At 34.3% G+C, this 24,822-nt stretch overlaps 1 protein-coding gene across 7 annotated transcripts in view; it reads left to right on the top strand.

Moving 5' to 3' along the window:
- Positions 1–24,822, top strand: part of NCOA1 (nuclear receptor coactivator 1) — a 257,026-nt gene that overhangs the window by 176,350 nt on the left and 55,854 nt on the right. For all 7 annotated transcript variants that reach the window (XM_081265103.1, XM_081265100.1, XM_081265097.1 and 4 more), the window contains 5 exons: positions 3,470–3,649; positions 5,037–5,132; positions 10,599–10,739; positions 20,090–20,237; positions 21,497–22,820. In XM_081265103.1, coding sequence (XP_081121229.1) covers positions 3,470–3,649; positions 5,037–5,132; positions 10,599–10,739; positions 20,090–20,237; positions 21,497–22,820 — 1,889 coding nt within the window. The remainder of the gene's footprint in view (positions 1–3,469; positions 3,650–5,036; positions 5,133–10,598; positions 10,740–20,089; positions 20,238–21,496; positions 22,821–24,822) is intronic.

The following is a 24,822-nucleotide window of genomic DNA, read 5'->3' as shown; positions in this document are numbered from 1 at the left end:
AGAAAGGTTGAGGAATAAATGATGCTTAACATATTCCCTGGCTGAATTCCCTTTAAATTGTCGCTGTTATTACTACTATTATTGGCTTTATCTAAATGTTTGGAGATTTTTATTTCATAAAATGATAGATCTATAGTAGATCCATAATGATGCATTACTCAAAACAACTTGGTGTTTTAGATTAAGTTTTTAGCTTAGAAATTGATGTCACCAAAGGACAGTCTTTTCCTTTCATAATACATCCCTTCATCTGTTCCATTAAAATTGAGGTCTTTAAAAAAAAAAAAGATCACATTTAGTAGGAGAATTTAGTGCTTAGCTCTTTTTAAATTGCGGCCACTACTTCTGCCTTTTAACAAGGCTTTTGGTATTTGTTTTGTAACACTTTGTTTTAATTTACATTACCAGTTACCAGTGGTTTTTAATATTAGCAGTGGCATTATCCTTTTAACAAGGAATCATGATGAGAAAAAGAAAGCAATTTCATAAAGATTAGGTAAACTGCTTTCCATCTGGATAAGTTAAACTCAGTTTTGTCAGAGTTTATACCTCCTAAGTCTAGATCTATCCTTTTGATTCCATTTCACAGATAACACAGAGCTTTGTGTTGTGATATTTTCTTTTTCAATACTTACTGTTTAAAAGATTTAGGTTCAAAAAAGTTATAAGCTATGTCAAGCAAATTAATTTGGACAACTTAAAAGAAATGTAATTAATATTATAAAATACAGGGGTTCTATTTTTTATTTTATTTATTTATTTTTGGTACTATTTAACCCCGGAGCACTTTACAACTGAGCTGCATCTCCAGCCCTTTTTATTTTTTATTTGAGACAGGGTCTTGCTGAGTTGCACCAATGTGCCTGGCTTTTAAAGTTTAGATCTAGAAAAGTCATGTAAAATATTTATCACCATATATTGGAGGGGGTCTATATGTTTGGAAGTGATCTTGATAATTATTATTATTATTATTGCTTTAAGAAGATATGAGCCAGGCTCAGCGGTGCACAACTATAATCCCAGCAATTTGGGAAGCTGAGGTAGGAATATTGCAAGTTTAAGGCCAGCCTCAACAACTTAGTGAGAGCCTAAGTAACTTAGTGAGACCCTGTATCAAAAAATAAAATAAAAAGGGCTGGGTATGTAGCTCAGTAGTAAAGTACTCCTGGGTTAAATTCCCAGTACCAAAATTAGAAATTAAAAAAAGAAGATATGATAGTTGATGTTTCACTTTTTCACTGCTGTGACCCAACCAGACCAATCATAGAGGAGGAGTTGTTTATTTAGGGGCTCATGGTTTCAGAGGTCTTAGTCCATAGAAGGCCAGCTCCACGGTGAGACAGAACATCATGGCAGAAGAGTGTGGCAGAGGGAAGCAGTTGGCATGATGATTAGTAAGCAGAGAGAGACTCCACTCTTCCAATACAAATATATAGTCCAAAACCACATTTCCAATTCCCACCTCCTCCAGCCACACCCTACCACTTAAGTTACCATTCATTTATCCCCAATCAGGGGATTAATTCACTGATTGGGTTAAGACTCTTAGTACCCAATCATTTCTCCTCTAAACCTTCTTGCATTGTCTCACACATGAGCTTTTGGGGGACACCTCACATCCAAACCATAACAGTTGACATATAAATTGTTAACAACATTACTTTAGTTGTGATCATTTCTCAACATTTTTAAAACCTTTCAAAAAGTCTTATGCTTTTTTTATAATGTAATAGGTTATGAGATTAAGGAAGTACATTCTCCTCTCTGATACCATCTGTTATTCTCTTGGATCCTTATGTTCCCCTTACTCTGAGCCTCCTTTCCACCCTTTATTTTTACTCTACCCTCTTTCTTTTTACCTCAACTAAATGGAATTTGATGTTTAACTTAATTTCTTCTAGCAACATTTAGCAAGTAGCTTTCTTTTCAGATATCATTAGTAAGTTGAAACTTCCCCTTGTGACTAAATAGATATGGGTAAATGTTATTCAAACCAGTGTTAAAAACTTAAAATTGCTTTTTATCACTAATTCCTAAGAATTAGAGAACTTGAAAGAGTTTATTCAGTTGCATGAGTGCTCTAAAAAAAATCACTATGTTAGTTTTACATTAATTTTATCCCATATTTCACTATATGTTCTTCAGAAGTGGGAGAAAAAAGGACCTGGCCAGAAATCCTATACAAGTAAATCAGACATGCATGTAAAATGGCATCCATAGTTCTTTATTTTTTTACCATTGTTTCCTCAATGGAATAGAAACTTTATTTCTTTTTAAAAAGAGGTAGTATGTGTTTATAGTAATTGGGGACCTGAAATGATAGTTTCTATTTTAAAAAACTGGTTTAATATTTGACTTATAGTATCAAATGGTCTTAGGTGTTTTATTATTGAATTTTACAGTATAAATGAGACATAATGTGATGGATGCCTTTATTTTTAAAGATGAAGCAACTGGAAATCAAAGATTAATTAACCCAAACCTCACAGCTAGCAGAACCCAAGATTCTTTACTCCAGTATAGGTTTGTTTCAATGCTTTCCTCTAATAGTTGTAGAGTGATGAGATGGAAAAAAGAAAGTGGGTCAATGGAGAGTGTAAGGTAAGAAAACAGGCAGGGATGATGAGAAAGCATCCATATAAGCCCTTCCACCACCTCATGACCTCCTTGGTTTGACTATGACATTGTGACTGGAAATCATGGCCATTCACACAGTGATTCCTACTTGAAATGCACAGGCCCTTTTTCTATAACTGACTTCAATTTTTTTATACTGAATCAGATACCATGACTTTTTTTTTAGTAATTTTTTTTATTTTTTAGTTTTTGGTGGACATAACATCTTTATTTTTTTATTTTTTATGTGGTGCTGAGGATCCAACCCAGCACCCCGCACGTGCGCTACCGCTTGAGCCACATCCCCAGCCCCAATCTTTCTTTTTTGTATAATTTATTATCTACTGAAGGCAAGGCATTGTAGCATATGAACTGTGCTAGTAAAATTAATAAAATATAAACAAAATGGTTTTAAGAAACCAACATGCGGGCTGGGGTTGTAGCTCAGTGGTAGAGCACTTGCCTAACACATACGAAACCCTGGGTTTGATCCTCAGCACCAATAAAAAATAAATTAATTAAATAAAAAGGTATTGTGTCCATCTACAACTAAAAAAATAATCTGCTATAACATTCTGAGCAAAATAATAATTTTGAATTTGTCTTAATATATTAGAGTATTTGAGGGAGGGAGATCCTATATATTTTCTTGGGAAATGTTATGATTTTTAACTGGTAGATATTTAGGTTTCCCGAGGAAGATAAGTACCCTCTTGCCTTAGGATATTGTTAGATCTGAAGTGATCTGTCTTTTATTAGTTATCTAATTGACCAAATGCCTTGAAGTATATCTTTTGTATCTTTGGAGTTTGTACTTTTTTCACAAGCACATATATCAATTTTCCTTCCCCAGTAAATGGAGTTCCTTGGCCTCAAGAGGCAACACGCCGAAATAGCCATACTTTTAACTGCAGGATGCTAATTCACCCTCCAGATGAGCCAGGTACTGAGAACCAAGAAGCCTGCCAACGGTATGAAGTAATGCAGTGTTTCACTGTGTCACAGCCAAAATCGATTCAAGAAGATGGAGAAGGTAAAGAATAGAGTGATTTTAAAATGTTTGGTTTTTCTGTGACTTGAAAGGACAGGAAAGGAATTAATTATTAACTGCCTTCTTCAGATATTATTTTTGTATACTGTATTATCTAATGCAGTAATTCAACTTGCTATTTATTTCATTTCTTTCTTTTTTTTTTTTTTTTTGGTACCAGGGAGTGCTTAACCACTAAGCCACATCCCCACACCCTTTAAAGTATTTTATTTAGAAACAGGGTCTTAATAAGTTGCTTAGGGCATCACTAAGTTGCTGACACTGGCTTTGAACTGCCTCAGCCTCCTGAGCTGCTAGAATTTTAGACATGTGCCGCCATGCCCAGCTGCTATGTATTTCTTAATATTTAAAAAAATTACTAACATCTAGAATCACCCCTTTAACATGCCTCCAAACTCTCAGCTATAAGGTGATGCACTAAAATGTCAAATAATTTAAACCAACTTACTCTCAAGAAATAAGAGCTGTAACTAACTGTTGTCAGTTGGAAATGTACCACAGCTATTAAACAGCTCAGATTTTTAGAAAGTTTCAAGTTTAGAATGTAGGGAACATTAAAGCATAGAATAGATATTTTTCAGGCTATGAAAGATAATTTATAAGTAGAAGGCTTGTGATTAGATGAAAATGTTGCTGAAGCTCTAATATGAACATGGTATTGGCGTGGACTTAAATATGTGACAGTGGATAACTCTTTCATGTACACTTAGACTGAGCTAAGTTTAGGTACCACAAATTGGAACTGGAGTAAGGACCAAGAAAGGGAGCCAAAATTTAAGAATGGGACTTAAAAAAAAATTGTGTATCCTAAAAACAGTTATCTGTCAGAAAAATAATACTTCTCTAGAAGTAAAGGTTGTTTTCACATGTAATAATTATCTTCATGGTGGTTATCAGAATAGTTTTTTGTAACCCTAAAGTACTGATGGGTTCAGGAAAGTGACTAAAAAAGTATACTTTAAAACACAAAGTGTTAAGAGCTCAGGATGTAGCTCAGGGGTAGAGCAACTGCTTAGCATGTGCAAAAGCCTTGGATTTAATCCTCAGCACCAAAAAACAAAACGTGGTGCTGCTTAAATCTAACCAAAATTAGTACTTCCAATTGTTATCATCCAAATACATGAGATGTATTTGTTTCTACTTTATGTAAGAGCATTCCATGGGAAGGAATATTTTATTTTAACTTTCTTCTAACGAGAGCTGCCAGTTTCTGGTTGCTAGAAACTTTAGTATACTCTTAGACCAAAGAGATTACAAATATTATGTCAAATCTTGTAATATATATTGTTTTTATAAAAATCTTTAACATCAGATAGTTATAAACCATTGTCTCTACCTTCTTTCCTCAATTTCTCCTTTTTTTGGACAGATTTCCAGTCATGTTTGATTTGTATTGCACGGAGATTACCTCGACCTCCAGCTATTACGGGTGTAGAATCGTTTATGACAAAGCAAGATACTACAGGTACTTACTATAAAGTTCAGAATGTTCCAGAGGTATTCATCATATGATTCTGCCCTTAAAACTGATTATATTCAAAATGTTATATCCTCCTGTTCTGTGATATTCAGCCTTTGCTTTCTGTGTCTTATACAGAAAATATTTTGAATAGTCTTCTTGATATTGTGCATTTTAGATGCTATCATCATTGTCATAAAACAGGGTGCTGGAGAGAACAGTATTTATTTAACTATTCATATGCCCATATTTGGTTATAATTTTTTTACAATTATGGAAAAATGTTTAAAGAAATTTTGAAACGGTAGATACATAAATATATGTAGATATTCATAAATATATTTACAAAGGGGTATGCATATAGTGGTTTTAATATTATGCTTAAATGTATATACCATTTCTCTTTTTTCTTTAAATTTATTTGGCACATACTGATTGAGTTCTGAGTAGCTGTCACTATGTATGATTGCTCATGGTGTATACGGTTGAGCAAAAATCAATGATGTAATTATATATTGTGGTATGTTTTATGATGATAAGTGTGGGAGGTGGTGTAAGGAGGATCTGCTTTAAAATCAGCGGCTCTAAAAAGCCTGTCTGAAGCTCAAGCTGATATTGAGCCCTTGGGTCCCAAAGTATAAAGTAATGCCAGCTGTCCAAGTGTGGGTGTTGGAAGGGGACATTGAGGAAGGGTCTTAGTGCAGATTGAGTACTCCTCATTGAGGAAACAACTGAAAATGCCCTAAGACAAATAAAGTAGAGAGGTGTGTTGGAAGAACTAACAGAAGGGCAACAGAGATGCAAAGTGGGTAATGAGGAGAGTCCCTGAAAATAAGCCCTTCTTTTTTTATATATATATATTTAGTTAGTTAGTTAGTTTTCGGCAGACACAACATCTTTATTTGTATGTGGTGCTGAGGATCGAACCCAGCGCCATGCACACGCCATGTGAGCATGCTACCACTTGAGCCACATCCCCAGCCCCTAAGCCCTTCTTTTTAAAGTCTGACTTTAATTTGTTTTTCAGTGAGAAATTTCTATTGTTGGGGGCTGGGGTTGTGGCTCAGTGGTAGAGTGCTCGCCTAGCATGTGCGAGATGCTGAGTTTGATCCTCAGCACCACATAAAAATAAATAGAATAAAGGTATTGTGTCCAACTACAACTAAAAAAAAATTTAAAAATTGCTATTGTTCTTTGTAATTCCTATACATTTGTCCTAAATTGATTAATTTTATCTTCATCCTAACACATCAGGTGTTCACGCTTTTACATCAATCAGAGTTAAATCTCTATTACTCACCTAATTTTAATATATAGGTAAATAATGGGAGATATACATTTGAGTAAAATGTGATTTTTTTTGCTCTTTTTTAAATTTGTTTTAATTAGTTACACATGACACTACAATGATCTTGACATATCATACATTTGAATCAGATGGGGTATAATTTCTCATTTTTCTGAATGTACAGGTAGCAGAATCACATTGGTCATGCAGTCACGTATATACCCACAGCAATAATAATGTCTGTTTTATTTTGCTGTCCTTCCTTTCCCCCCTCCCCTCCCCTCCCATCACTTCTCTCTACCCAATCAAATGTGACACACTCCTTTTTTTTCTTTTTCCTCACTTCATCATACATGTATTCTGTATAACAATGAGAGTCTCCTTCCATCTTCCGTGCAATTCCCTTCTCCCTCCCTTTCGCTCCCACCTCTCTTCCTTATTTAGTGATAATCTTCTTCTCATGCTCTTCCTCCCTACCCCATTTTGAGTCACCCCCCTTATATCAGAGAAGACATTTGGCATTTGTTTTTTAGGGATTGGCTAACTTCACTTAGCATAATCTGCTCTAATGCCATCCATTTCCCTGCAAATGCCATGATCTTATTATTTTTTAGTGATGAGTAATATTCCATTGTGTATATATGCCACGTTTTTTTTATCCATTCATCCATTGAAGGGCATCTTGGTTGGTTCCACAGTCTAGCTATTGTGAATTGTGCTGCTATAAACATTGATGTGACTGTTTCCCTGTAGTATTTTGACTAAATAAATGACATAGATTTTAGCTAAAAAAAAAAAAAAGATAATCAGTTGTCTTTTGACTAAATAAAATGTGATTTTAAAAAAAAACACTTCTATTTAATTTTATTCTTTGTTGAAATTCAGTTTTAATTAAGTGAATTTTTTTACTTATGTCATTATTTACATGATCTTTATGTTTAATAAATATTTTAGTTCCTAAAATCTAATATTCTTGTGTTATATGCTTGGTTTTAGTTTTTGAAAAATAAGCTCCCAGCTGCTTTGCTTGTGTGTGCGTGATGCTGGGGACTGAACTTAGTGGTGCTTTACCAGTGAGCAACACCCTAGCCCTTTTTAATTTTTATTTGAGTCAGGGTCTTATAAGTTGCCAAGGCTGACCTCTGACTTGCAATTCTTCCACCTCAGCTTCCTGTGTTGCTGAAATTACAGGCATGTACCACCATGCCCAGCTCCAACTGCTTTTCCTAAAGAGTGGGTATGGATAAATTAGCACAGTTAATAGAAAATGGTAAGGAGAATGTTTATGAGCTTGGAGAGACAGCACCTGAAGATAGTAGTTAATAATTATCACACTTTCCTTCATTCCCTTTTTGAGTCTACCATGATTCATGTTGCTTTCCATTTTTTACCAGTGAATAGCACTGGAAAAATAAATGAGCCCGTAGTAAAACCAGAAATATTTTATATGAAGAAAAAATGAGTTCACTGAAAATCAAAAGCTGGTCTTTTGTGTCAATATCTGGTTAATATAAAAAGAAACCAAATAAGGGCTTTATGAGATAGCAGAATGAAAACTCGTTGGAAAGGGTGACTGTCAGACTGCAGAATAAATGCGAGAAATGAGAGAGGCCTGAAATTTCAGAAGATAATTTAGGAGCAGTCTACTTTAGCTTTTCCTCATATTACATTTCTAATTAATTAAATCCTAAATTGGATCATTTTAAAGAATGTCTTTTCCCATGGGAACAATGTTAATAATACTGATAGTTTTGTTTCTAAGGACCAAAAATTAAAGTTTCAGCTATACCTGACAGTATGCATAAATATATAAAATTAACAGTGATCATTTTAAATAAAAATATTAACCTCTAGGCCATAAATAATTTTGATCCAGAGGGAACCTCAAAGACTACAGAATCTAGCTTATTCATTTTATGAATGAAGAAATGATAACTGATTACTGGAATTAGAAATCTTTACCCTGAATATAGAATTCTTCTTTTATATTATATTGCCTTCTACTATTGAAAGAGTCATCATTGTGCTGTACACACTTGTACAAAGATACCAGAGGAATATAAAATATACCTAAAGTGTAAAACTAACATTTTATCATAGAATTGACTTTGCCAAAATAATAACAAACTAAAATAATTATTCAATAATTACTTTCTTAAATTTTAGTAATGTGCTTTTAACTCTGCATGGGGTAATCCATGTCCCTTAAAAAGAAAAAGAAAAAAGCCTCCTACCAGAAAATGTTGAAGAGTGGTTTTTTTATTGTTGTTTTCCATTTGGTTGGTTGGTGGTTATTGGTTAAGTTTTCCTCTGACAAGCAGAAGTATTCTAAATCAAGCTATTCATGATTCTCCTCTGAAGTAGTCATTGCATTACCCCATCATTTAGTACCATTACTGACAACTTAATCACTTCTTCCACTGTAGTCCCACAATTCCAGTCTCTCTTCCTGTCTTCTGGGCCAACATTGACATAAAAACATAGACACAGGTCTGGGGTTGTGGCTCAGCAGTAGAGCACTTGCCTAGCAGATGTGAGGCACTGGGTTTTATCTTCAGCACCTTCATATAAATAAATAAAATATAAAGATATTGTGTCCATCTATAACTAAATGTATTTTTTTAAAAAGGAATTAGTTAAGGGACTGGGGTTGTGGCTCAGTGGTAGAGCACTTGCCTTGCATGTGTGAGGCATTGGGTTTGACTCTTGGCACTGCATATAAATAAATGAATAAAATAAAAATCTGTCAACAACTAAAAAAAATTTTTTAAAAAAAAAGGAATTAGTTAATTGGGAAGGCACACATAGTGTAATAGATCTGAGTTGATTATATGGGGAAAAGGAAGATGGGTAAAACACAATCCGACATTCACAGAGAAAATATTAATGGTGAATAAAGATGAAAAATACTCAACATCATTAGTAATTGAGGAAATTCAAATTTAGGTCACAATGAGATACCATTTTTCACCTACTAATTTGAAAAATAAAGGTACCTGGCAATACCAAGTCATGGAAAGGATGTTAGGTTAGCAGTAAATTTTTTGGTGATGGAGATTAAACTCGGAACTTTATACATGCTAAGCACATGCTCTGCCACTGAGCTACTTCCCAGCCCCAACAATAACTCTGAAACATTGCTGGTAGGTACAGGTTTCTGAAAAGTAGTTTTAAGTTAGTGTTATAAAGAACATTTGAAAAACCTGCAATCCAGTTCTAGTCCTACCCTAGAGAAATTCTCACATATATGTACCATGGTACATGTGAAAGATGTTCATAGCAACATTGATTGAAATGGCAAAAAAACTGGGATCACTTTAGATGCCTATTCATAAGAGAAATAAAGACAGAGGGGAATGGGACAAAGGCAGAATGTGCGCATAATAGAGTGATATTAGTAATGTCAAGTTCTGAAGTTGGATGGTAGGTTTACATACTAGGTTATGTAATATAATTTCTAATTTAAATATATTTAACCTATGTTATTTTGTGTGAATATAAGATTGTATAAAATATATGATAAAACAGATCTGAAGAATCACAAACTAGATTAATTGGCCCCTGACTGACGAATAACTAATAAATTCTCTCATAACCACATGGAAAATTTGATCACATATGGCAACAACAGCAGATTACCACTGGCTTTTATAAAACAGTATGCTCTGTGTGTATAATGCCTAGCACATCTTAATGTTTTCACTTATTTTCTTTTTCTAATTTGACTTCTGTTGCCTCGGTCTTTGTTTAGATCAGTGTTGCCTATAGCCCTTTCTACCTAGAAAGGGAAAAACTTGCTTACTTTCTAGTATTCTTCTCATCACTGCCTCTCTTTCCCAAATCAGCATATAAAAGGCCAAATCGAAGAGCAAGCCAGAGAAGTTTGAACTGCATTAGTCTCAGCAACTTCAGGTCATTATGATATAGCTGCAATGTTCAGCTGGAACTGAATTTTAGGTTGTGCTATACTAGTGTATAACATGCTTTAAAACCAAAGCAATTCTTCATCAAGTCCCTAATATATTACATTACCATATGTAATAAAAATTAATAGTGATTTTAAAGCTTTTGTCTGTCAAGCATTGGAGAGAGAGTATATTCCTTAGATGCATTTTTTAGTTTTGAAATATGAAAGATTTGTATTAAGAGGCTATCAGAAATGTAAACTTTTATTCTTTACATAGGTAAAATCATCTCTATCGATACTAGTTCTCTGAGAGCTGCTGGCAGAACTGGCTGGGAAGATTTAGTGAGAAAATGCATTTATGCTTTTTTCCAACCTCAGGGCAGAGAGCCATCTTATGCCAGACAACTGTTTCAAGAAGGTAAAGTTTTCTCTCAATTATTTTCAGTAATCTTGCTCTTTATTAATATTGAATAGTTTGTGTAGAACTTATGGCTTGATAAGTATTTTCTCCAAATTATAGTTTCTGTAACAATCAGTTGTAGGAAAGGAAGAAATGGGTAAGCAAAGTAACTCATGAGTGGATCCTGAAATTTCAGGATGCACATTCTAAAGAACAGGATGTCATGTGGTGGTCACTCACTCATTCATTTGTTCATTCATTCAGCAGACATATATCAAATTCCTAACATGCATAGAACATTGTGTGATAAGGCACCAGGGATACAGTGGTGACTAAGAATCAGGGTTTTACCTTTAAGCAACTCAGAATGTATTAGGAAAATATATGACAGCTCTAAAAATCAGTGTGACATATAATAGCAGTATAACCAAAGAAAAAATTAATTCTGACTTGGAGAATCAAGGATGAATTCAGAAAGGAAGTGATATTTTTTTCTGGCTCTTAAACATCATTCCCAGGAGAGAAGCATGCCAGAGAGCTTTTGGATATGGAGATCAGTACTGTGCATGTTAACTTCATGACTGTTGAAGCACCTGTATCTCCTGACGAAGGTTGAAGTTCCAAGTCAAAAACTATGTCCTATAAAATTACTACCTCTTGAATAGCTACTGTCTTAGTAAATTCTTGGGAATGTAAAAAAAGCATATTCCTTATCCTGAAGGAATTAAATAGTACTATAAGATAGGTAGGGAAATTATTTGAGAATTAAGGTCAGAAAGTTCACAGAGATTCAGAATTAAGGGATTTTGATGTACTTCTAAAATAATGCTGTGTAATTTTAGCAGCCTAATTAATATTCCTTTTCCAATATAATTTATTCTGTAACCTTGATTTAGCCTCTTTCTATGGCTATCTAATTCAAGATTACAGAATAAATTAGAGTATGTGGCTTTCCTGAAGAAAAATTTAAAATTTTTTTCCTTGTTGTTATCCTTTTAATTTTAACACTTCCCTCATAGCATTAGATTTGCTCAGTTTACAGATGATTTTTCCATTCATTACATTTTAGGTCAATTGCTTCCTAATAAAATATGGAAGTAGCTTGATTTTTTTTTTCTTGGAGCCATCTATATAAATTTCACAGTCCTGGTTACTTCTTCCTACTGATCATTGGCCTCCAGTGGGCCTTTCTAAGCTCATGCTACCCCACAAGGTTGTATTTCACCAAGTAGATCCAAGAATCTGTACTTTGTTAAAGTTCTCTAGGCAATCCCAGAGTGTAGCCAGGTTTGGAAACCATTATAATAAGTAACTAAAACCATCCACCAGGTGCAAACTTTGTGATATCCTCTACCCAGAGTGGCATTTGACTTTTACATAGTCTTCACTCACTGCCTAACACGCTGATGTACTGTGTTGGTCTCTTTGACTTTTGCTTTAAATTAGGCCATCTGAGGCTTTACTTAAAAGACTTAATTTTATTTGCCTATAATTTATATAAATTTCCTACAAGAAGTCCAGATTATTATTTCATTGCCCAAATGACTGGGCTCCCCATAGATAAAATTGAGCCATACTATAAGATACATATTTCTAAACCATTAGAATTCTCTATAAAACAGATTGATTAAAGGACCTAATCTCTCATTAACATATGAATTGAAACAATTTAGAGGCAAATGTAAAGAATATAAACAATCCAATACCACTTCCCCTGTAGTTGTTTCTTTATGTCTTCTCCATCAACTTTTTTAGACAATGAATTCTAAATTAGAAAATGAATTCTAAATTCATTTTTAGAAATGACTTGTGTTGCCTTAGAGTTAAGATATCCAGTTTACATGATTCTGATTGTAGTACTTTGGAGATTCTGGATATTTTGCCAAACAGCTTTCATGGATGGAGCACATCCTTTTCTGATATTTTATGATCAGCACTATGCAGACTGGTCGGAGAAATGTGGTCCCTGGAACACTTACGTGAGAATCACCCATTAAGTATATTGACCTGTTGAATTAAAATCTCAGATGAAGGCTCAGTTATCTTAGCCAGCCTCAAGTATAATACTTAAGTTTAATAACCATTGATTCCTTAAGAATGGAGAGAGGTATAATTTGCATTTCAGCTTTCTTTCTGCCTCCTTCACTTAGGGACAATGTGAAATGAATGAGACATACTCCTGTTACAGTGTTTGTTATCAAAAAGACAAAAGAAGCTGGGCATGGTGGCACACACGCTTATAATTGCAGCTACTCAGGAGGCTGAGGCAGGAGGATTGCAAGTTCAAAGCCAACTTCAACAACTTAGTGAGGCCCTAAGCAACTTAGCAAAACCCTGTCTCAAAAGAAGAAAAGGATTGGGAATGTGGCTCAGCAGTTGAATATCCCTGGGTTCAATTTCTGGTATCCAAAAAAAAAGAATGAAAGATAACAAGTGATGATGAGAATGTGGGAAAAAGAGAACCCTTGCATGCTTTCAATCAGAATGTAAATTAGTTAAAGCTGTTATGGAAAAACAGTATGACAGTTTCTTAAAAAATTAAAAATAGAACTAACAGATGACCCAGGAATCCCACCCCTGGGTGTGCATTCAAAGGAAATTGAGTCAGTATGTTGAAGAGACATCTGCATTCCCATGTTTATTACAGTAATATTCAGTATAATAGCCAAGATATGGAAACAATCTCAGGCGTTTAACAAATGAATGAATGGAAATGAAGAAAATGCAATATATATTCACAATGGAATATTGTTCAGCCATAAAAAAGAAGGAAATACTGTCATTTGTGACAACATGAATCAACCTGGAGATCGTTAAGTACTATAATTGAGGCTCAGAAAGACAAATACCACATGATCTCACTCATTTGTGAAATCTAAAATAGTTTATCTCCAAGAAATAGAGAGTAGAATGGTAGTTACCAAAGGCTGGGTGTTTGACAGAGGCAAAAGGAGTTATTGAGGTGATGTTGATTAAGGATTATAGTTAGATAGAAAGAAGACGTTTAAGACATCTATTTCATACTATAGTGACTATAATTAATGATAGTGTATTCTTAAGGAATACTGGGAGAATAGATGTTAGACCTTCTCATCACAAAAATGATAACCATATCAGGTTAATTAGCTAGATTTAATTATCCACAATGAATATGTATTCAAAGCATCATACAGAATAGATAAACAAGATCATCTGTCAATTTAAATAAATAAATAAATTGGGAAAAGAGTGAAACAAATTATGACACTATATCCTTGATTTCACATAAAACTTTATAGTGATTGATATTTAGGCAAGAAATATTTGTCCTCCATCTGTCATCATTTTCTTGCCCCATTAACTTACTCTTTGAAAGCAGCAACTGGTGTAAAATCCTAATATGCATTAAAAATTTTAGTTCTTAGCTTAGTTTTTCAGCTTCTTTTGGCAGAGACAACTCAAAAAGTGGTTTTAAAGGCCATTTACTATTTTCCTCAGTCAAATTTGGAAATGCATTATAGTCATGTAAGAATACTTGGATGCTGGGGCTGGGGCTCAGTGGCAGAGCGCTTGCCTCATACAGGTGAGGCACTGGGTTTGATCCTCAGCACCACATAAAAATCAATAAATGAAATAAAAATTTTTTAAAGAATATTTGGGAGCACTTTACATGAACTAGATTACACATATGGTTCTCCACTGAGACTGGGGAAGTGGGTATTAGGATTGCTTGAAGAACTGTTTAAAACTAGGAGGAGTTTCATGCAATTGGAGTTAATTTGGAAAAAGTTCCGAAGTTCTGTTCAGTTCAGAACCATTGCTTTAAAAGAGGGTCTGGGTTAGAATGCTTCCCAAGGTATTTGGCCCTGCCCCCACACTACTAAATAAACTTTGTTACTAAGACTTATTTTCCACAGAATACTTTTTGTCCTGTAGCACATCTATCTGCAGTTTTGGAGAGTGCTGGTCATGGGAAATATGGGCTATATGATGGGCTATATAATCTACAAACTAGTTTTATGAAAGTTTTGTTTACCTACTTATAGTGATGTAATAGAGCATCATTTCATGTCTTCAAAGTGTTCATGACATATGAAAAAGTGGGCTAAGAAATATAGAGTATGATCCTTTTCTTGTATATTTTTCTATATACCCTGTTCTAGAAGATTAACAAAATGTTAATAGTGGTTATCTCTGAGTGATGGGGTTACAAATGACTTTACTTGTTCTTTGTTCATCTTTCTATTACCTTAACTTTATAATTACAAATGAAGGTATTTTTGTTTTTTAAAAGATATCACACCTAGACTTGGGAAAGTGTTTATTGCATCAAGAAGTTTGAAAATATTGCTATAAGCATAGGTACCCATATTAATGATTAATCAAAATGTCCTTTTAATGTAGTTAAACCCAGGGTATACATGGCAGAGTGAACTGAAAATCTTTCTATGTCAAACTTCATTGAAAATATTTAGAATATTTGTTTACTTTCCTCCCATAGAAATTTTGATACACTGAATAGAGTTTATTCATTGGCAATCTTAGAACTTCCGGGAGCAATTATTTTTCTTTAACTGACAACATTTTTTAGAAATTGCATTCTTTTCTGTATATGTCTAGGGAAATACCAAAAAGAAACACAAACTGATACCAACATTGACCTGTAGTATCCTGCCACACATTTTGTATCCCATCATATATTTTGTACCCTGCCATACATTTTATACCACCCATTTTTGAACATTGATGAGAAATGCTTATTTTGAGGTTACCTCATCACCAAATTAGGAGGGATCAAAATTCCAAATAGCTCTACTTCTATAGCTGGCATTACCAAGGAAAATTTAATGTTTCTTTGGCTGTGTAGATCGGTTGAGTCTTTTCTGGGAAAGAAAAACATGTAGTTTTCCCAATAAAGATTTTTGGAGGGTTTTTAGGGTATTAGTAATACCCATTCAGTTATATCCCTGTGTAGTAAATGTTCCAAAAAGTTTTAGAAATGAGCAAAAAAGTCAGAGATCAAAATGCTACTAGCTGTGTAGCTGGAAATACTATATTAGAAGTGAGGACAAGGCCTGTAATCAAAATAAACATTAAAACCCATTTAAAAGGGAAATTTGGTGTGCAGAGTAAACGTTTGTCCAACCGAGTCCATAAATAGCTGTGGGTACCTTACTCATCTCTCAATACAAAGTGTTGGTGATGGTTATACATAATTGAAGCTATTGGTATAAATGGGGTTTAGGGATTACTAAATGTGTGTATGACATTTGTACTTCATAAGCTGCTTATTTGTTGTTTATTTGGGCTTTAGATTCAGGATATATTCAAAACCTGCTATGTACTAGACTCCATGCTTAGATATTATCCCACAAGCTTGCTGGCTCCATTTAAGTAATGATAAACTGAAATTGACTAATGTTAAATTGCACTAAATCCTAAATCTACAAATGACACAGTGAGAAATCAGGCCTAAATCTAAGTCCTTGGCTTATTCTTTTAGTTGATCTGTGCTGCCTTGCTGTTTACTACCTCTTCATCTGAAAAATTAAGCACCAGAATTTTAGTTAACTGAAAAAACTTATTGGGTTCTAATTAATTGGCATTTTAAGAGCTGTAAATATGGCTTAGTGAATAGAGTGCTTGCCTAGCATGTTCCAGACCTTGGGTTCAATCCCTAGCAGAACAAAAAAAAAAAAAAAAGAAAAAAAATTAAATGTAACTTTTTTCTCATTTCCAGCTCTGACTTTATAGATTGTAATATGCTGTCTTATTCCTCACAATATAATCAAAAATGAATAACCTAACTTCACCTGTGTGAGGTCTTGGGTTCAACACTGAAAGAAAAAAAAAGAATCTAACTAAAAATCTTGAACATAATAAGTCTTTTTTTTTTTAAATTTTTTTATTGGTTGTTCAAAACATTACATAGTTCTTGATATATCATATTTCACACTTTGATTCAAGTGGGTTATGAACTCCCATTTTTACCCCGTATACAGATTGCAGAGTCACATCAGTTACACTTCCACTGATTTACATATTGCCATACTAGTGTCTGTTGTATTCTGCTGCCTTTCCTATCCTCTACTATCCCCCCTCCCCTCCCCTCCCCTCCACTCTTCTCTCTCTACCCCCTCTACTGTAATGCATTTCACCCCCTTGTATTATTTTTTCCCTTTCCCCTCACTTCCTCTTGTATATAATTTTGTATAACCCTGAGGGTCTCCTTCCATTTCCAAGCAATTTCCCTTCTCTCTCCCTGTCCCTCCCACCTCTCATCCCTGTTTAATATTAGTCATTTTCTCATGCTCTTCTTCCCTACTCTGTTCTTAGTTACTCTCCTTATATCAAAGAGGACATTTGGCATTTGTTTTTTAGGGATTGGCTAGCTTCACTTAGCATAATCTGCTCTAATGCCATCCATTTCCCTCCAAATTCTATAATTTTGTCATTTTTTAATGCAGAGTAATACTCCATTGTGTATAAATGCCAAATGCCACTTTTTTTTTATCCATTCGTCTATTGAAGGGCATCTAGGTTGCTTCCACAGTCTTGCTATTGTGAATTGAACTGCTATGAACATCGATGTAGCAGTGTCCCTGTAGCATGCTGTTTATAATAAGTCTTAATCATTTCAATTAAGTTCACATCCTAGTTTTAGTACTTTGGCAGATTTGTTATGGTATAGATTTACTGTAGATTCTGCTTTCTTCAGTTAATTTGGATACCCAACATTAAAATAGAGCATATTTTCTCTTAAAATAATGGTAATTTCTCTTAAAGTAGTATGATAATTTTCTTGCATTAATTGAGTGCCTCAAATTTCAAAAATTTTACAAGTTTAGATATAGTTCTACAAGTTTAGACAGCATAACTAGAAGACTATTGATGTTTCTGTAATCCACATTATATATCTTAAAATTCTCAGTTTGACCTGAGAATCATTTTATAGGGCTTGTCAATAAAGAAATTTCTTTTCATTAATTTCCATTACAAAATTAAGTCAGATTCCTATAAGAGTAAAAACATATTTGAGAACTAAGATTGAAAATATGTCCTTTAAAGAAAAGTTGTGCTATTTAAGAGGCCAAGATGGGAGAATTGCAAGTTCAAGGCCCCTGAGAAATTTATCAACACCCTATTTCAAAATTAAATGAGAAATTAAAAGGGAAAAAAGGGAGGGCTGATAACATAGCTTAGTGTTAAGAGTACTTGCCTTGTATGTATGAGGCCCTAGGTTCAAATCCCAATACTTAAAAAAATTATGGGAGCTGATCACACATCAGCATTAGCTTAATTAGATGAGATTCAAATCAAAGATCAATTAGCACTTACTGGATGATTTTGTAGCAAAGCATAGTGCAAGATTCAATGGAGAGTAGTAAACAAGTATGGGACATAGTACCAAACCTTATGCTTATTGTAGCTAATGAAGAAAAATAAATGCATAAAAGGGATATGGGAAAAATGTTTAAGAAGTAATGAGAGGTAAGGTTGAAAATGCATTTGAAAGTCAGATTATTTAGTGCTGTGCTATCCAGTATGATAGTCAGTAGTCGATTGTGGCTCTAGACCACTTAAAATGTGCCTAGTGTGACTAAGGAACTGAATTTCAATTTTATTTCATTTTAAGTAGCCATATGTGGCTGATGGCTACTGTAAAAAAACAGTGCGGCTCTGTAGACTAGGCAGTGAGTATTTTCCAGCAGATGGACCTATTGAAGAGAAATAAACAAGATAAGGAAATGGATAAAATGGTATAAGTAAAATAACATAAAACACATTGTATGTCTTTTCTGGCCCTTTATTTATCTTTAGCTTTTTCAGTTTATTTTAAAATTCCACTTTATAGTTGGGATTGTTAATATGATTTTAGGATTTTCTACAACATTTACTTAAATCCTTCCACAGAAATTATAAGTCTCCCTTAAAAACTCTTTTTCATCATTTATTATTTTATTAGACAGTAAATTTCTTCATTCTTATATTTGGTAAATGTACCAGTGCTTTAGCTGAAATTGCCAGATGGGTAAGGAATGTGGTTGATTCAATAGAAAATAAATTTTATTTATTTGTTTGTTTATATGTGGTGCTGAGAATCGAACCCAGGGCTCACACATGCTAGTCAAACACTCTACCTCTGAGCCACAACCCCAGCCCCTGAACATAATAAGTCTCAATCATTTCAATTAAGTTTATATCCTAGTTTTAGTACTTTGGCAGATTTGTTATGGTATAGATTTACTATAGACTCTGCCTTCTTCAGTTAATTTGCATACCCAGACAATAAAATAGAGCATATTTTTTCTTAAAGTAATATGTAGCTTCAAAAATTATTTGTTAATTGATCATTTTAAGTCTCTTTCACATGTCATTTAAAATATAATTGAAGCCCCTCCTGAAATGTTCTTGAAATATAGTACTAATATTTATTACTGGTTAAACTGTAATAACCATTTGTGGTAGTAATTCTTGTGTTTCAGTGGATATGACTTTTTACCTTGGTATAGCTGAATCTAACCAATTGCTCTTAAAACAGAATTCCATTGTATTACTAAAACATCAGTAACATTTTATTAGTAGTTTGGAATAGCTTTTACATATTTAATAAGCATTTATCTCTGCAATTAGAATTTTGTCTGCTATTAGTAGAGGTTTAAGACAGAAATAAATGATGTTATTTATAAAGTGATTTTAAAAATAAGTAAAGTGACTTGACTGCTTTAATCTAGTTTTCTTCCTTATGTTAGTAATCATTGGCTTTATCTTAATTTGCTTGTTACTAAACTTCAAAAATTCAAACATTAAAAAATAGTACATATATATGCATTTAATAATTTGTTAAATGGGACCTTAATAATTCAAATTTTTTAGTGAAAAATTAAATTTGATTATTAGTTAAGAAATGCTGCAAACCAATCAAAACTTAAGGGTGAGTTTTTATAGTTTGTGAATTATATCCCAATAGAGCTGTTATTTAAAGATCAGCTAGTAAAAAAACAAAACACAACATAACTTGTTAAAGATGACACAGAAAGTGAAGGGGAGAAAAGTACTTCCTGGTATTTTTAGTAGAGACAGTGAATTCTGTCCCATTGTAGTGAGCAATTAAGGTTAATTTTTTCCTGATTTGAGGTTTCTTCATAAAACTAATTTATATGAGGAGGGACCCATTGAAGTAGGAGTAAATTAGTGGTATATTTCAGATGGATTCATTTCTCTCCTCTGATTTCTGCTTTGTCTGAACTTTCTTTTGATTTTGAGTGGGCAGCAATTGGGAAAACATTTAAAACGAAGTCCTAGGTAGAAACAAGGCCTGGTAATTTTCCTTTGCCCAACGTTCAAGTATCAGGATTTTAACTAGGTTTCTCTTTTGTTTGAAACAGTGATGACTCGTGGCACTGCCTCCAGCCCATCCTATAGATTCATATTGAATGATGGGACAATGCTTAGCGCCCACACCAAGTGTAAACTTTGCTACCCTCAAAGTCCAGACATGCAGCCTTTCATCATGGGAATTCATATCATCGACAGGTACTACTTATTTGGAGAGCTACATATGAAATAAGTCAGTTCACATATCTCTTCTTAAAGAAAATTTTTATACTTTTGGTAGCTAGAAAACAGAAATTCTAAGTTAGGCATAAAACTAGTATGATGGGTATATAATCAATTTATCCGTGTTGGGTTTTAAAGTTTTGTTGCCAGATAGCTTTCTTGTTCATAAAGGCACATAGAAAATGTGAGACTGAAAGTATGTTTTAGGGGGTTCAAATAAAAAGGTGCCTAAAAATGTTCAACTTTCCATATACGAATTTACAATCTTAGAAGAGATTTTAGAGTTTGTTAACACTGCTATTTTAACTTTATGGCGCTTGAGTTCAATTGACAGTTTCTCACAGAAACTACAACTATTTAACTTTTAATGATATTAAACTATCAACTTGAGGAGATTTTTTTAATGTTATTGCCACTAATTTATTCCCTCTCAAAATATCTTTCAATATGGCAAAACTATTCTTTTATCCTAAGAGTTATTCAAAATCCTACATTTACAACTGCTTAAAATGTAACATTAAAAAAAAGACATTTCCCCTCACTTCATCTTTTTCTCATTTGATGTTTTTGCTTATTGGAACATGGTAATGCCAGTCACAAATCTGTTGTCATAATAGTGAACTTGAGTAAAGAACTCAGTAAAAACCTGAATTCAGCATTCTGGGTTTTTGTTTTTGTTTTTCTAGTTTTAGTTGAAATTATTCTTGTGAGTGGAATTAGCAGTTCTTTTTTTCATATTGTGATTTCTCTTTCAAAACATCTGCTATGTCTGCATGTCACCCTTTTTAATTTTTACATCAGTGACACAGTATTTTCCTTACCCAGTCTTCCTCTTTGGAGTTGAAATACTTAAAAGCTGTAACAGGAATATCATGAATAAGTGCTTTATAAATAAAGGTGTGGGAAGTTTCATTTCAACCACAAGTGTTACCATAATGTTAATTATTTGTATTAAGGTTAGAAAAATTTTAAATGTACATCTCTTAAATTTTTTCCAATGCCAAGAATAATTTATTTTTCATGTAACTGAGATCATTTTCCAATTTAAGGGTCTACAAGCACTCTTTCCTAGGAAGGGGTGCTGATTATTTCACAGTGCCACTGTTTTTCATTAATTTAAGGTGATACAGAAGCTCTTTACTTGATAGTGTTAGCTTGTAACATTAATGAGTTTAATAGTTTTGTCTTATAAATAGAAACAAGGTGTTTGAATAATAATGTCTTTTTCCCCCTAGGGAACACAGTGGGCTTTCTCCTCAAGATGACACTAATTCTGGAATGTCAATTCCCCGAGTAAACCCCTCAGTCAATCCTAGTATCTCTCCAGCTCATGGTGTGGCCCGTTCATCCACATTGGCACCATCCAACAGCAGCATGGTATCCACAAGAGTAAACCGCCATCAGAGCTCAGACCTTCATAGCAGCAGTAGTCATAGTAATTCTAGCAACAACCAAGGGAGTTTTGGATGCTCACCTGGAAATCAGATTGTAGCCAATGTTGCCTTAAACCAGGGACAGGCCAGTTCCCAGAGCAGTAACCCCTCTTTAAACCTCAATAATTCTCCTATGGAAGGTACAGGAATTTCCCTAGCACAGTTCATGTCTCCAAGGAGACAGGTTACTTCTGGCTTGGCAACAAGGGCCAGGATGCCAAACAATTCATTTCCTCCAAATATTCCAACATTAAACTCCCCAGTTGGCATGACAAGTAGTGCCTGTAATAATAGTAATCGATCTTATTCAAACATCCCTGTAACATCTTTACAGGGCATGAATGAAGGACCCAATAACTCTGTTGGCTTCTCTGCCAGTTCTCCAGTCCTCAGGCAGATGAGCTCACAGAATTCACCTAGTAGATTAAATATACAACCAGCAAAAGCTGAGTCCAAAGATAACAAAGAGATTGCATCCATTTTAAATGAAATGATACAGTCTGACAACAGTGCTAGTGATAGCAAACCCCTGGATTCAGGGCTTCTGCATAACAATGACAGACTCTCAGATGGAGACAGTAAATACTCTCAAACCAGTCACAAACTAGTGCAGCTTTTGACAACAACTGCAGAACAGCAGTTACGGCATGCTGATATAGACACAAGCTGCAAAGAAGTACTGTCTTGCACGGGCACTTCCAGCTCTGCCTCTGCTAACTCTTCAGGAGGTACTTGCCCCTCCTCTCATAGCTCGCTGACAGAGCGGCACAAAATTCTGCACCGACTCTTACAAGAGGGAAGTCCCTCAGATATCACCACTTTGTCCGTGGAGCCCGATAAAAAGGACAGTGCATCTACTTCTGTGTCAGTAACTGGACAGGCCCAAGGAAACTCCAATATAAAACTAGAACTGGATACTTCAAAAAAAAAAGAATCAAAAGACCATCAGCTCCTGCGCTACCTTTTAGACAAAGATGAGAAAGATTTAAGATCAACTCCAAACCTTAGCCTGGATGATGTAAAGGTGAAAGTGGAAAAGAAAGATCAGATGGATCCTTGCAACACAAACCCAACCCCGATGACCAAACCCGCTCCTGAAGAGATTAAACTGGAGTCCCAGAGCCAGGTAGGTGATTTCTTGCTTCTCAGAATGGCCATTTCTAGTTGGTTTTTTTTTCCCCCCATTTATTCTACTCCAATCATTGACTAGGTTTGGATTCTGCTGTGTTTTGTTCTATCTATTGGGCATATATTAAGAGATTAGTATCAAAGATTGAAAAATCCAGTGATGCTCTCAGAAATTCTCTTTAGAACTTTAGGGGGCTACAGTATTAACGTAGCATTATAAAAAGTAGATTTTTATTTCTTTCTATGAAATCATTTCTGAACATTTTTCAAAAATACCTTCCTCTTTCCTGCTCCCTCCTCCCAACCCCACATATTTAATCCAACTCTGGGGTAGAACCTAGGGATCTGCATTTTAAAGACACAATCCAGATAACTCCAATGTGTAGTTAAATTTGAAAACCTCAGATACAAATGAGGTGGGAGAGAAATGTAAGGAGTTAGACAAGGGTACCTTGTTCAGGCATTTTCTCAGGCTGCCTTTGTTCTAATCTGATTGTAACCACCTTCCCTGTCAGAGATAGTGACTTGAATATCCTGGGTAGAAGAATATTGCCTTTCTATCACATGCCCTGAAACAGAAGTAAATTTTTAAAAATTCATAAATTGATATAGATAAGGAGTCCCCATGCTTAGGGTGGAGTGGGGCTAGTATGAAAATAAACAGGTAGTTTCCTGTATTGAATAATTGTTTATGAACTTTAAAGGAATATAAGAAAAAAAGTATATGATGCCTCCACACAAAGAGCTTTCAGATTATTTAGAGACAGAATAGAGACACTCATGAAATACGTGACACACAATAAATAGCATGTATTTATAAAACAATTTACCAACAAGACTCTCCATTGTGAAACAAGATTCACACTTACCTGGGTCCTTCAGTTTCTTGAACCAGCTTGATTTTCTGCCCTCATCTCACAAAAGTCTCTCTCTTCCATAGGCATACTACAATCTAGGCATATAGAAGCCCTTGCCATCCTCAGGCTAAGCTATGTTCCACTAAGCATCTTCTGCCTTGCCCTTCTCTCTGTGCCTGCTGAACTTCTACTAATCCTTCACAAACCACCTTGTATCTGATAGCATCTCTCTAAAGCTTTCCCCAAATAACCCCTTCCTCTCTCTACTCTCATAAAGCTTTGTATTGTCTGTTTACTATTTATAGTAACACTATTTTTACTACTTCTTTATATGTGTGCTCTTTGAGGATAAAGCTGTCTCGTATTTCTTGGAACAGTGAAACTAATATTGTTTTTCTTTTAAAACATAAAAACAACCTTAAACACTTAAAAATTTTAAAAGTAACATTTTAATAATGCCATTGTGTAGTTCTAATGTGCTGGTACATCTGTTTTGGTGCCCATATGCATGCATTTCTGCCAATTTATAACTAGGAGTAGAATTGCATGATCATAAGATATGCAGACAATCTCTTCTGTTACGTAATTGTGCATTTTCTTTTTTTAAAAATATATATTGTTTTAGTTATACATGGACACAGTATCTTTATTTTGTTTATTTATTTTTTATGTGGTGCTGAGGATCGAACCCAGTGCCTCACACGCGCAAGGCAAGCACTCTGCCACTGAGCCACAACCCCAGCCCGGTAATTGCGCATTTTCTAGTGAGTGAGAATTCCATCTAGTTGTTCTTTGTCCTTGCTAATGCCTGGTATTATCAGTCTTTTAAGTTGAACCTTCCAGGATATGAACAATTGTAGCTCATAGTTTTAATTTGTATTTCTCTGGTAAATAGTCATTGGTTAGTTGGATTTTTTAAAATATTTTTTCTATTTGTTAATAGACCTTTATTTTATTTATTTATATGCAGTGCTGAGAATTGAACCCAGTGCCCCACACATGCAATGAAAGTGTGCTACTACTGAGCCCCAGTCCCAGATATCTTTTTTTTGTAAATTGCCTAGTCTAGTCTCTTGCCCATGATTTCTAATCTGTTGTTCTTTATTTATTGACTTTTATACGTGTTCCTTATGTATTTTGGAT

The sequence above is a fragment of the Spermophilus citellus genome, assembly GCF_964194105.1.
Source record: "Spermophilus citellus genome assembly, chromosome: 13".
Lineage (NCBI taxonomy): Eukaryota > Metazoa > Chordata > Mammalia > Rodentia > Sciuridae > Spermophilus > Spermophilus citellus.
This window is presented reverse-complemented; position numbering and strand designations above follow the sequence as displayed.